Source organism: Orbilia oligospora (assembly GCF_000225545.1).
Source record: "Orbilia oligospora ATCC 24927 unplaced genomic scaffold scaffold00054, whole genome shotgun sequence".
In the NCBI taxonomy this organism is placed as follows: domain Eukaryota; kingdom Fungi; phylum Ascomycota; class Orbiliomycetes; order Orbiliales; family Orbiliaceae; genus Orbilia; species Orbilia oligospora.
This window is the reverse complement of record NW_011645611.1, coordinates 1,677,746-1,690,665: the sequence shown is the minus strand read 5'-3', so window position 1 is coordinate 1,690,665 and position 12,920 is coordinate 1,677,746. Positions and strand designations below refer to the sequence as shown.

The following is a 12,920-nucleotide window of genomic DNA, read 5'->3' as shown; positions in this document are numbered from 1 at the left end:
AATCCTCAATTCAGGCAGTGCCCCCAGGTGAAACAGGGAAACCAGGGATCACCCGCATGCTGTAGTCGGCTCGCCAAGCCAGAATTTAGGTAGGCGGTCCCAGCCAAACCAGCTGGCCAACGTGGGGCAGTTCGAAACTAACTGGCGTCGTCATTAAAATCAAGCTTGCCAGCTCTCCTCGGTCAGAAGCAGTTCGCGTACGAACCTCGAATAAGTAGCATCTTGTATTGTCCTGTCCTGGCTGGACAATGCTGATTGCCAAACAACCCACCACTGTGAAGTCGGTGGTGCCTTGTTGTCTGTCATGCGCTAATGACCGCACCAGCTTTATACCTGTAACTGTCCTGCTCTCTTAATGCTTCTTTCTTCATCTTCCATCGAAAACCATCCGCAGCTATGATACATATATATCCAAGCCTCTCTTGAATCCTTCCCCATGGTGTAGACGGGTCCCTGCCCTTGTTTTCGCAGTAAACCTCCCATACAGTACAGACATAAACATTCCATACACTCTCTTAGCACCGACATCCTTGAGATTTCTGTTGTTTCGGGCTCTCTTGACTCTTTTCTGTTTGGTTGAGAATCGAAACCCCGCCCTTATCTTTGTTGTCAACCTTTCCGTCCTCCCCAGCTTGGAATGTTCAGACTCGGCTTGTTCGTCCTTTCCCCGTATCAATCCACACTTTAAGCTCCATCTGCACCTTACTTCCTACCCGACACTTGAAATTAACACCACTGGCACTTACTCCTCCCAACAAACGCCCTTTCATTAGTAACAATATACACATTCCTGCCTCGTATTCTCATCGCCGAAAAATTCACACAATATGAGCAGGGCTGTCTTTCACGGATCGTCTTCCGGCCCGCCGGCACCTTCCAAGGAAATTGCGCGGCGGGCTGTAGATTATGAATATAATCCACAAATATCTCTATCACAATGGCTCCGAACGGCGTCTACGATTCTACGGGAGGTTTGTTACCTCCCCTCTCCGCTGCCGACTGGATAGTTGCCATATCCGTTTCTGACTCCTTTTTTTCTCTTGCTAGGCGGATACTTACTTCAAAGAAGGCAACGAAGAGCAATCTTTCTTGCTATATATGCGGCATATGGAGTATGTATATTCAATACCCACGAGATCTACTCTTGAACACGAGGGATCCAACGTTGGAAGGATGCTAATTCCCCGGACAGCCTGATAGTTACCCACCTACCATCCCATCCGCAAGCCCGAGATCCCCGATATGAGAAAATGCTGGTAGATATGAATACGGTACATCTGAATCCTTCCCATATCCCCCCCCCCTACAGACGAACAGGCTTGGAAGCTGACCGTTTGGACTTGCTTTTTTGTTTTTAGAAATTCCCGGCGATAGCAGGGCGAATGGAGAAACTCAAATCGAACATCAACGCTCGGCACGAAGCTTACCAACGAGAGCGACAACAGCAACTACAGAAGGAACAAGAAGAACAAGCTCTAATACGGCAACAACGGCGGAGTCGGGGGTCATCGATATCTTCAAATGGCTCCACGTCGTACGGACAGTACGGACATGCGGTTGATGGTAGAGGCTCCTATTTTTCGGACACGCAGAGTAGCAGAGGGCGGCCGGGAGAGTTGGAGAAGATGGGAAGGAGGCTTAGTATGCAGACTTCTCATAGCTCGAACACATCACCGAGCTTGCACCCGGCTTTTTCGTCGAGAGAGCACTTCGAGGAACATGGATGGAGCTATGAGCCGGCTATCCCGACACCGACGGAGTCAGTTGGAAGCAGAAGGATTTCGTGGAAGAAACCAGATGACGAGTTCGATTTGCAGAGGAGGTTGCAGGAACTACAGCTGAGGACCCAAACACCGGTACCGCTCGCGTTACTACCCGGACAGTCAAAACGGGAAGAGAAGGAGAAGGAAAAGGACAAGGACAAGGACAAGGGAGGTCTGGGTACCCTGAAAGCCTTGGAGGCTAAAGTGACACCGCGGCCAGTGTCGATGCCGTATCCGTTACTGGAAGCCAAAGCTCGCACAGAGTATCCCATGGTCCCGAAACGAGCGCCATATCCTGGAATCCAGACCCAACTGCCCAATATCGATGATTTTGCGAACCCCTCGAAGCTCGAACAGTACAGGCACTCTATTGATCGTCAACCAACTCTTCCTCCGAAGATTAGGGATGAATTTGATCCCAATTACACCGCCCCTCGACCGTCGATGGGCCCCCCTCCACGGCCGTTGAAAGATAGAGCGCCATCTGCACCCTCTCTAGCCGGTACTTACCCGGAGCCGCCGGAGAAACCGAAGCGGAAACATACATTTGAGTGTGTGGCTTACACTGAACGGGGAGAACCACTGCGAACGATTTTCATCCCGAAGGATCTGAGATCAGAGTTCCTTGCGATTGCGGACCGAAACACAAGAAGAAACCTCGAGACCTGTGGTATACTTGCAGGGTTCCTTAGGGACAATGCCCTGTTTGTGACTAGGCTCGTTATACCTCAACAAGAGTCCACCTCAGATACTTGTAATATGACAGATGAGCCGGCGTTGTTTGACTATATCGACAAAGAGGATTTGATGGTTTTGGGGTGGATTCATACGCATCCAACGCAAACATGCTTCATGAGCTCTGTGGATTTGCATACACATTATGGGTTCCAAATGATGTTACCTGAATGCATTGCAATTGTTTGCGCTCCGAATCATGAACCATCGTGAGTACCCTAAATGATAAGTGATTTTAAAATATATTTTAGTGAAAGCATGCTAACTTTTGGAATAGATATGGTGTTTTCCGATTGACTGATCCTGGGGGGCTCAAGACGATTAAGACTTGCACGAACAAGGGGTTGTTCCACCCTCATTCCAGCCCTGATGTCTATACAGATGCTATCCGGCCGGGCCACGTTTGCGAGGTCGATAAGTTGAGGTTTAAGATACACGACCTTCGAACCCAGTAAACCGTGATGACTGGCTGGTACTCTGAGACGTTGCTGATAATGAAAGATGGGCCATTTCTACATTCTTATCTGCTGGATAGTCAAATGCATTGTTGTCCCTTTATCAGGGCTAATGCATATCCCAACTTAATGTATACCTTCATTCACTCTTTCCTCTTTCTTCTTCCTTTGGCTCTTGGAGGGCTGTTGATACAATCGCGAATTCTTCTTGTCACGCCCGATTACGTTTTGGCGCCCTCTGACCTTTAATTGTAGCGCCTTTTCATACATACTGCTGTCTTCAGACTACATACTACTCTTATTTCCTATTTTTGTTTTTCTGTTTTTTTCCTTTTTATTATTCTTATTATTCCATTGCGGGGGGCGTTTCTTTCCGGCACAAACCTAGGTATCCTGCGTCTAAGGAGGGGTTTCCTTTCCGTTTCCTACCGTTTGTTTTGTCATTCGCACGATCGACCGTTAGTCTGTTTTTAGCCCGTTAGCTGTTTATATTTCTAATTTTTCTGGGCCGTTACTACATCCACCAAACATATATCTAGTTCTTAGTTTTTCCTATTTTTTCTCTCTCCTTTTTACTTTTTACTTTTTGCTTCTTACTTTTTTTTAAAAAACTTTTTAACTTTTTTCTTTTTTCTTTTTTCTTTTTTCTTTTTTCTTTTTTCTTTTTCTTTTTCTTTTTGCACGGGGGTAGTAGTGGACTTCTAGCCATTGGTGTCTGGTTGGAAGTGTATATCGAGAGTCGAAGGAACGTTTTTAATCTTTCTCATGGCTTTCATGACAACATGAAATTATATTAAACACAGAAGAATTAGAAGTTTATAGCTAAAAATAACAAGAAACATGCCGTGCATACGAGTCTCCTTCCGTTAGCGCTGGATAATATATATACTAGGTACCTAGGTACCTAGGTAGTGCAGTCTACATGGGTATAAATCCAAAGCTTGGCTCGTAGGTATATGTCAGTATATACAACCTTTACTTTAGAAGTATCTGAGATATTTTAGAATTCGGGGTTTCGAGGTGGTGCGGTGCACTGACCGGGTAGCCTGGGTTTCGGGAATATTTAGACGTCAACGTTGGCGGCACATGCAGGCGCACAACAGGAAATCCCGTTGCAGTTCCCGGCTGGTGGCTGGATTTTCTGCCGGGGCCATGGCGACGTCCAGTCCAGTCCAGTCGAGCTCGAGGGCAAGTGGCAGGGAAGCTGGGTCTAGAATTCGGTCGCCACTCCACAGATGCTCATGCTCACCCCATCGATCGGTGTTAGACGTATAATACGACACTACACTACACTACGACGGACACCAACTTACTCCTCTGGTTAGCGGATAGTCTCGTGGGACTGGCTTTTACCCTTTGAATTTCATCTTATTTTATTTTTATTTTTATTTTTATTTTTTATTTTTATTTTTTTAGATTTTTCTTGATATACTTTTGTCTCGTACTGTTTTGTCTTTCGATATACTCTGATTCTAGTCCAGCCAGTCCAGTCCAGTCCAGTCCCGTCCAGCGTCTGCCCTGTCTTGGCAGGCCCCGTTTCATCGTTAACTCGACTTAACTTAATTCTTCAGGCATCGTCCATCCCATCCACATCCTTCTTCCACCTGGTCTTCTTCCTCCTTCCTCCCTCTTCTCTTCTCTTCTCTTCTCTTCTCTTCTCTTCTCTCCTCTTCTCTCCTCTTCTCTTCCTCCCTTCAACGCTCGCCCGTTCCACCCCATTCCTTTTCGCCTCTCTTGTCATCGTCGACTGGTTGTCCACGCGTGCGCCTTAGCTTGCTTGCCTGCCTGCACTGCCTGCCCTGCCTGCTTGTCTTGCGTCTGCCTCGTTTGTCGTGGGTTGAAAGCACCGTCTTGGCTTATCGAGCTCCTAGTTATCAGTGGTACACGGTTTACTCGCATACCCAGCAGCTAGCCTCTCGACAAGCTTCGTTCGATTCGTGTCCCTGGAAAACAAAAAAAAAACTAAAAATTAAAAACTAAAACCTTTCAAGGATCTCGTTCTCAGATCTCTCTCATATTGAAAGAATAGATTCAAAAAAATTTCAGGACTCGAACGATAAAACCCTCCCCTCCTCCTCTATTCTTTCGCAAGATTGAATATAGTAGTGCAGTGTAGCGCCCGTTTCGGAAAATTTTCAGCAGCTGAAAGGAACTTCGCTGTCTCCCCAAAACTGCAAAATTTTTTCAACGTTGTGGTGAAGTGTTCTTCTGTTGCTTGACCAGAACAGCCTAGCTCGAACCATCCCACCATTTGGCGATACCTCGATTATCCAAAAAGTCTCGATCCAGCCTTCGACAATCCTCTTGTTCTCTCCGGCTCTACCTCTGTCTCTTCATCTCCCCTCTAGAATACCGAAAAATATCCTTTTTGCTTTGGAAGGCAGACAAGGTTTTTTTTTCTATTATTCTAATTTATTCCGTCCGTTACGGTTAAGATAGAGTGTGGCATTGCTACTTTTTATCTGACTAGTCGACCCACACATTCCGTGCATAAACGACAGGAGTAATCAATCAAACGGACTCGAGTCTCAGAGTATCGAATCGGAGTGCCTTGCAGCTCCAATTGCTTACCGACCCTCGTCTTTGATCACTCGCTTTTCAATTCGACTACCAGGCCCTACTTACGTAGCTGTGGTCTTTGGATTGTTAGTCCTGATCATTCCTTCGCCCCGCCCACCGCCACCTCTCCCTTGACTATACTATCTCTTTATTCTTTTATCTTATACATCCAGAGCTCCTGAGCTAGATCAAGACAGACAACGGCGATTATTTTGCACACGTGCTATCATTTCAATATATAACCATGTCAATGACACAGTTTGCCTGTTAGTTCCGGTTGCTTCCTATCCTGTTTGTTGGTACAAACCACTCGAGCTAACTGTTATACCATCTTGATCTACAGACCGTACCCTAAAAACAATTGGGTTAACGGAAGGTTATCCTGAGTACGAAGCGTTATCTGGTTTCAGCAGGTATGAAATTATGTCCACTGACTTGAAAATTCTTATATATATCGTGTGATAAATCAGCTGACTTAATCATTGAACTTTTCTCTAGACCTGAGGGTACTCTTCGATGTTGTACATACTCTCCTGACGGCCGATACTTTGCTTATGCTTCTAATGAAAAGTTGGTTATCACTTTCATCTGATTTATATAGCTTCTCGTGGATTCTGACTCGGTACTTTGTAGTGTTACACTCGTTGATGCGAATACCGGTTTGGTACATCTGACGCTCCCCACACCAGCTGTACACGAATTGGAATTCTCCCCTAGAGGGAATTTTATCACCACATGGGAACGGCCTAGTATGTCACCTTTGAGACGGAGTACCCTCTACGAGAGTCACGTTTGGCTAACGGTAAATCGGTGGGGTTAGGTAAACTTGAGGATGGGAACGCTGCCAAGAACCTGAAGGTCTGGCGCACAGAAAACGGTGAATTGGCCGTTTCTTTCGTTCAGAAGGCTGTGTCTGCTTCGTACGACTACACGTCTCGCATATATCCAACTTCCCAATACTAACGACTACAATAGGAGCATTCAGTACACTTACGATGAGAAGTATTACGCACGAGCCACCACCAACGAGATTGCCTTCTACGAAACTGCCAACATGAACACAGTCTGGCAACACTTGCGGGTGGAAGGAGTTACCGAATTTCAGCTCTCGCCGGGAGAAAACTACCACGTTGCTGTCTTTGTCCCAGAAAAGCAAGGTCATCCTGCTAAAGCCGCTGTCTACGCGGTCCCGGATTTCTCGGCGCCGTTGATGCAGAAGGCGTTCTTTAAGGCGGACAAGATTCAGTTCAATTGGAATAACGCGGGTACCGCCGTTTTGTTCCTCAGTCAAACCGAAGTTGACAAGACCGGCAAGAACTATTACGGGGAGACCAATCTGTATTTGATGAATGTTACAGCAAATGTCGATGCTAGGGTTACCTTAGGTATTATTGTTATCTCGGCGTATATTACTTTCGAGGGATTCTAAGGTGCTAACATGGGTGGTACAGATAAGGAGGGTCCTATTTCCGACTTCACTTGGTCTCCTAGCTCCCAGGAATTCGTTGTCGTTTATGGATACATGCCGGCGAAAACCACGTTCTTTGATGCGAAGGCAAATCCAGTTACCAGCCTCCCTCTCGCTCCTCGAAACACCGTGCTGTTTAACCCACACGGCCGACTGATACTTGTCGCTGGATTCGGTAACTTGCAGGGGCAGATGGATATATACGACCGGATCAATGGTATGCGCAAAGTTGCTTCATTTGAGGCTAGCAATGCTACCGTCTGTCGTTGGAGTCCTGATGGCAAGCATATTTTGACGGCCACTACGAGTCCACGGTTGAGAGTCGACAATGGTGTGAAAGTCTGGTATGCAACGTCGGGCGATCTAATGTACACCGCGGAAATGACAGAACTCTACGATGTGAGTTATAGATGGACAGTATTGTTACATTGATGAAATTAAGACCGGTTGCTAACTTAAAGTAATTAGGTTCGGTGGAGACCGCAAGATACAAGCAAATTCCCAATTGGTGCTACTTTACCACCCCCACCTGCTCCGCACAGTTCAGCTGTCGGTCACAAATCTGCCACTCCAGCGAAACCAGCAGGTGCATACCGCCCGCCACACGCACGTGGATCAGCAACCCCGCTTCATTTTAAGCGTGAGGACGAGGGCGGGGCCGCTCATGTCGCTGGAAGCAGCGTTTTGTTTGGCAACGGAGCCTCCGAAGGCACCAACGGCTTCGGAAAACCTCGTAAACGCGAGGTGCCTGGTGCTACACCTGCGGCAGCTTCAGGTGCAGCGCCTGGTGGAGGAGTCAGCTTGGAAGGGTCCGGGGTCGGCAAGGACGGTGAGGGGCTCAGCAAAAGCGCTCTTAAGAACAAAAAGAAACGTGAGGCTGCTAAGAAGGCGAAGGAAGCACAGGCTGCGGAAGCCGCTGCGAACGGAGAGAGCGGACAAGGCGAATCTTCAACTAACGGGCAAACACTTACACCCGGAAACGCCCCTAACAAGGGTAACCGAAGGGATCACAGTAGAACCCGTAGCCGAAGCAGAGGACCACCTCGTCAGGGGGGCCCTGGCGGGAACGGACACCACCGGGAGGGATCGGGATCGCTTGGCCAGGCGCTTAAGGAGCATCATCCCAGGCATCGATCTCCGGCTCCTGGTGGCCACCCTCAACGCCAACGATCTCAACGTAAGAAGAAGGAGGATGGCGGAAGCCAAGAAGGAGGAGGAGAGCCAACTAACTCAGCTGGCCCGGTTGCACCCGCCGGAAACGGAGGGCCACAACATCCGCGACTCCGTCTGCCAGTTCCACCACCACCCGAGGTTGAAATTACCAGCCCAATGACACCAGTCACACCAGGCGGCGGAACACCCGAAGAGAAGAAACAACGAAGCTTGCTCAAGAAACTTCGAGCTATCGAGGACCTTAAGATGAGGTTCGCCGGCGGCGAAAAGTTGGAGGATACCCAAATTAAGAAGATCAATACTGAAGAGTCGGTTCGCAAGGAACTGCAAGGGCTTGGATGGCAAGGATGAATTCCTTCTATGGGTAGTCGAAACGACTAACAGACGAACCCTCTTCTCGCTCGCCACTTCCACTTGCACGTTACACACTCGCGATTCATTTTTTCAATCCTTCGGGTCTGATAGGTATGATTAGGATTCAATATTTTTTCAGGGACTCCCGTTGGGCTTTTCTCTTTCTTAGTAACTTTCTTTGTTGGGAAAGGTCCATTCATCATGAGTTTCTGTCTTTTTTTGAGCTCTAAATAGCGGTAGATTAGTGTACCATTAGTCTAGTCTAGTTTAGTCTTCTCGTTTATATCAATGGAAGACCTGCCTACCCGTGTCAATTCTTTCGATCGGGATTGATCTCATGATTTTATCCAACCTAACCAGGTACTTTTCCAGCGTATTTTGCTTCGTGAATTCGTAATCCTATCCACTACAGTTGTAAAATGCCCTGCAAGTTGAATAACTGTAATCGAAGCTCGTTATCAACACGTGACGAGTTGCCAGGTCCTGGCTAAGCGAGCGCGTGGCTTTGGACGCGACTGAGATCCAGGTTGTTGGGTCCCTTTCTATCCTTGAAGCTTCACGACTCCCCAGAACTCCTTTCCTTCGAAAGTCCTCGAGAATTAAAATCCACATCCCTTTTATAGCAATACCGATCAAACCCGTCCATTCCCCAGCTTTTCAATACTACAGCTTGCACTTCGAAATTGATACCAAAAAGTCTTTTTACTTATTCTTCTTTCGATCACTCGACTTTGCTAGCTTGATCAAGACCCGAGCTGCCTCTACAAGCTCGCCGATTTTTTCACCTTTTTTTTCATTTTTTTTTCAAGGCAATCATGGCTTCACGGCCGGAACTCAAAGTCGATGACGAAAATGGCTTCATCTCGACGTTTAATAGATTACCCGCCAAAGACAGTAACACAATCCGAGTTTTCGAACGTTCTGATTTCTACACCGTTCATGGTGAAGATGCTCAATTCGTAGCTCAACATGTTCGTGATATCCCACCCCCCAAACAACACCCCCCCTAACATTTATATAAGCACCTACCTGCGTAGCTCTACAAATCGCCAGTAATAAAAATAGAAGACTAACCTACCCGGAAAATTCAAAATACAGGTCTACAAAACCAACTCGGTCCTAAAATCCCTAGGAGGTGGAAAATCCACCCTACAATCCTGCACACTCTCCGTCACCGTTTTCCGTAATTTCCTCCGCGAGGCTCTTTTCCAACAGGGTAAAAAGATTGAAATCTGGGGGTCTCAAAAGGGGAGAAATAGCTGGGAGATAATCAAACAAGCCTCTCCTGGGAATTTACAGGATGTGGAGGAGGATATAGCTGGACAATTAGATTCGAGTCCTATTGTTCTTGCTGTTAAAGTTTCGGCGAAGGTTGACCAGAGGGTTGTTGGGGTGGCCTTTGCGGATGCTAGTGTTAGGGAGTTGGGGGTTAGTGAGTTTGTGGATAATGATTTGTATTCGAATTTTGAGGTATGGTTTCCTCTTCCCTTTATTATTATTATTATTACTACTCCTATTCTCTTGCATGATCCTGAAAGAGGTTATTTGGCTAACTTTTTGCTGGGAAAAGTCTCTATTGATCCAACTAGGAGTCAAAGAATGCATCATCCAAACCAACGACTCCAAAAAGGACGTTGAAAATACAAAGCTCCGCTCGATAATAGACCGCTGCGGCGTCGTCATCACGGACAAGAAATCCTCAGACTTCGCGGGGAAGGATGTGGAACAAGATCTTACCCGTTTACTCAAGGACGACGTTGCAGTCGGATCTCTCCCGCAAGCCGATCTCAAAGTCGCCATGTGCGCCGCATCTGCCTTGATTAGATATCTTGGATTGATGTCGGACCAGCTGAATTTCGGACAGTATAGACTATACCAGCACGATTTGGCGGAGTACATGAAACTCGATGCTTCGGCGCTGAAGGCGTTAAATTTGATGCCTGGACCAAGAGATGGGTCGAAGAATATGTCCGTCTATGGGCTATTGAATAAATGCAAGACGGCGGTGGGGACTAGATTACTAGCACAATGGTTAAAACAGCCGTTGATGTCGTTGGAAGAAATCGAGAAGCGACATTTACTGGTTGAAGCCTTTGTAGAGGATACGGAGTTACGACAGACTATGCAAGAGGAGCATTTGAGGTCTGTACCGGACCTGTACCGTCTTGCGAAGAAGTTTCAAAGGAATATGGCGAATTTGGAGGATGTGGTTAGGGCTTATATGCTAGTTATTAAGCTACCTGGATTCATTGGAACGTTGGAAGGGGTTATGGATGAGAAATATAAGGATCCTTTAGATGAGGTTTACACGAGGAAGTTGAGGGAGTTTCAGGTGCAGTTGGCCAAATTGGAGGAGATGGTCGAGACGACGGTCGATCTGGAGGCATTGGAGAACCATGAGTATATTATCAAACCGGAGTTTGATGATAGCTTGAAGACTATCAGGACGAAATTGGATAGTCTACAGAGGGATTTAGGGAAAGAGCATAGGAGTGTTAGTAATGATTTGGGACAGGAGATGGATAAGAAGTTGTTCTTGGAGAATCATAGGGTTCATGGGTGGTGTTTCCGGCTTACAAGAAATGTAAGACTCTCCCCTATTTCTTTTATAAGTTTCTATCCTATTCTTCGACTGGACTAACTAACTGGTTCTATAGGAAGCTGGCTCTATCCGGAATAACCGCCATTACAGAGAAATCTCCACCCAAAAGAACGGCGTCTACTTCACCACCGACAAACTCTCGTCCCTCCGCCGCGATTTCGACCAATACACCCAAAACTACAACCGTACACAAACCGGTCTGGTCCAAGAGGTCGTCAACGTCGCATCCTCTTACTGTCCCGTATTCGAAAACCTCGCCGCCGTCCTCGCACACCTTGACGTTATCGTCAGCTTCGCACATGTATCAGTCCACGCTCCATCACCATACGTCCGTCCTACAATGCACCCTCGCGGGGAAGGTAACACAATTCTCAAGGAAGCTCGACACCCTTGTATGGAAATGCAAGATGATATTCAATTCATCACCAACGACGTGGAACTCATTCGGGACTCCAGTGAATTCCTAATTATCACGGGACCAAACATGGGAGGTAAATCGACGTATATCCGACAAATCGGGGTGATAGCGTTAATGGCACAAGCCGGGTGTTTCGTACCATGTTCCGAAGCGGAACTTACGATATTCGATTGTATACTTGCACGTGTGGGGGCGAGTGATAGTCAACTTAAGGGTGTTAGTACCTTCATGGCGGAGATGTTGGAAACGGCAACGATATTGAAGAGTGCTACGAGGGAGAGTTTGATTATTATTGATGAGTTGGGGAGGGGGACGAGTACCTACGATGGGTTTGGACTCGCGTGGGCTATTAGCGAGTATATCGTAAAACAGATCAAATGTTTTGCGATGTTTGCTACGCATTTTCATGAATTGACGGCGTTGGTTGAGGAATACCCTGTTGTTAAAAACCTACATGTGGTGGCACACGTTGGAGATAAAAACGGAAACGACGGGGAGAGGAAAAGGGAGGTTACTTTGTTGTATAAAGTCTCCGAGGGGGTGTGTGATCAAAGTTTTGGAATTCACGTGGCGGAGTTGGTGAGGTTCCCGCAGAAGGTTGTGAATATGGCGAAGAGGAAAGCGGATGAGTTGGAGGATTTTAAGGGGAAGCATGATAGAGATGCTATGAATGATAGGTTTTCGAAGGAAGAAGTGGCGGAGGGGAGTAGATTGTTGAAGGAGTTGTTGATCGAATGGAAGAAGAAGGTTGAAAGTAATGGTGAAAAGATGGAGGCGGCGGAGATGACGAAGGTTATGAAGGGACTTGTGGAAGGGGAATGGAAGGAACGGTTGGAAGGGAATGCGTGGGTTATGCAGAGCGTTAGGACTTTGTAGAGGGCCCCGGGGTGTGGTTTTCGGCCATTTTGAAGGTATTAGAATATGACGTTTTGCAATCTTTTTGTTTTTTTGGTGGGTTATTTGTTTTTTGTATAATAGAACTTGCTTGCTTGAGAAGTACATAACCTAAGTACTTCAACTATCATTCCTGGCGCTGGTTGATGGGGGATGGGAGGATGCGTCCCTCGCTGTACATCTAGCTTGAACAATGCTTTAATCAAAACCAATGTTTAATATATATATGGTTTCTAGTTAACGGTTTAGGGTGAGTATAGTTGGAACGGTGACTAGATATAACCATGAAATATAGCGTCTTGCGATCTCCGGCTGCAAGTATGCAATGATGGGAATAATATATAGTAATGCATGCGTGTGTACATTTGTATAAGCGCCAATACCCCGTTATGCACAGTGTAGAGAAACACCCCCGGCCAATTGTAAAAGTATACAAATTGCAAAATCAAGACGGACAAATGAGATGCATATTCAATAGGAAAAGCAGTGCGAAATATCA

General features: G+C 46.7%; 4 protein-coding genes across 4 annotated transcripts; all 4 read left to right on the top strand.

The window, feature by feature from the left end:
• Positions 1–827: 827 nt before the first annotated feature.
• AOL_s00054g522 (uncharacterized protein) lies at positions 828–2,953 on the top strand (the record flags this gene model as incomplete). The annotated part of the gene is made up of 5 exons (XM_011121838.1): positions 828–971; positions 1,048–1,112; positions 1,193–1,271; positions 1,359–2,707; positions 2,776–2,953. 5 exons carry the CDS (start codon positions 828–830, stop codon positions 2,951–2,953), a joined length of 1,815 nt encoding a protein of 604 aa, XP_011120140.1.
• Positions 2,954–5,756: 2,803 nt separating this feature from the next.
• On the top strand, positions 5,757–6,941 carry AOL_s00054g521 (uncharacterized protein; the record flags this gene model as incomplete). The annotated part of the gene is made up of 6 exons (XM_011121837.1): positions 5,757–5,778; positions 5,856–5,925; positions 6,011–6,082; positions 6,146–6,261; positions 6,333–6,432; positions 6,488–6,941. 6 exons carry the CDS (start codon positions 5,757–5,759, stop codon positions 6,939–6,941), a joined length of 834 nt encoding a protein of 277 aa, XP_011120139.1.
• A 9-nt stretch (positions 6,942–6,950) lies between these two features.
• AOL_s00054g520 (uncharacterized protein) lies at positions 6,951–8,504 on the top strand (the record flags this gene model as incomplete). Its single annotated transcript, XM_011121836.1, has 2 exons — positions 6,951–7,379; positions 7,449–8,504. 2 exons carry the CDS (start codon positions 6,951–6,953, stop codon positions 8,502–8,504), a joined length of 1,485 nt encoding a protein of 494 aa, XP_011120138.1.
• Positions 8,505–9,322: 818 nt separating this feature from the next.
• AOL_s00054g519 (uncharacterized protein) lies at positions 9,323–12,403 on the top strand (the record flags this gene model as incomplete). The annotated part of the gene is made up of 4 exons (XM_011121835.1): positions 9,323–9,478; positions 9,606–9,977; positions 10,078–11,091; positions 11,165–12,403. 4 exons carry the CDS (start codon positions 9,323–9,325, stop codon positions 12,401–12,403), a joined length of 2,781 nt encoding a protein of 926 aa, XP_011120137.1.
• Positions 12,404–12,920: the final 517 nt, after the last annotated feature.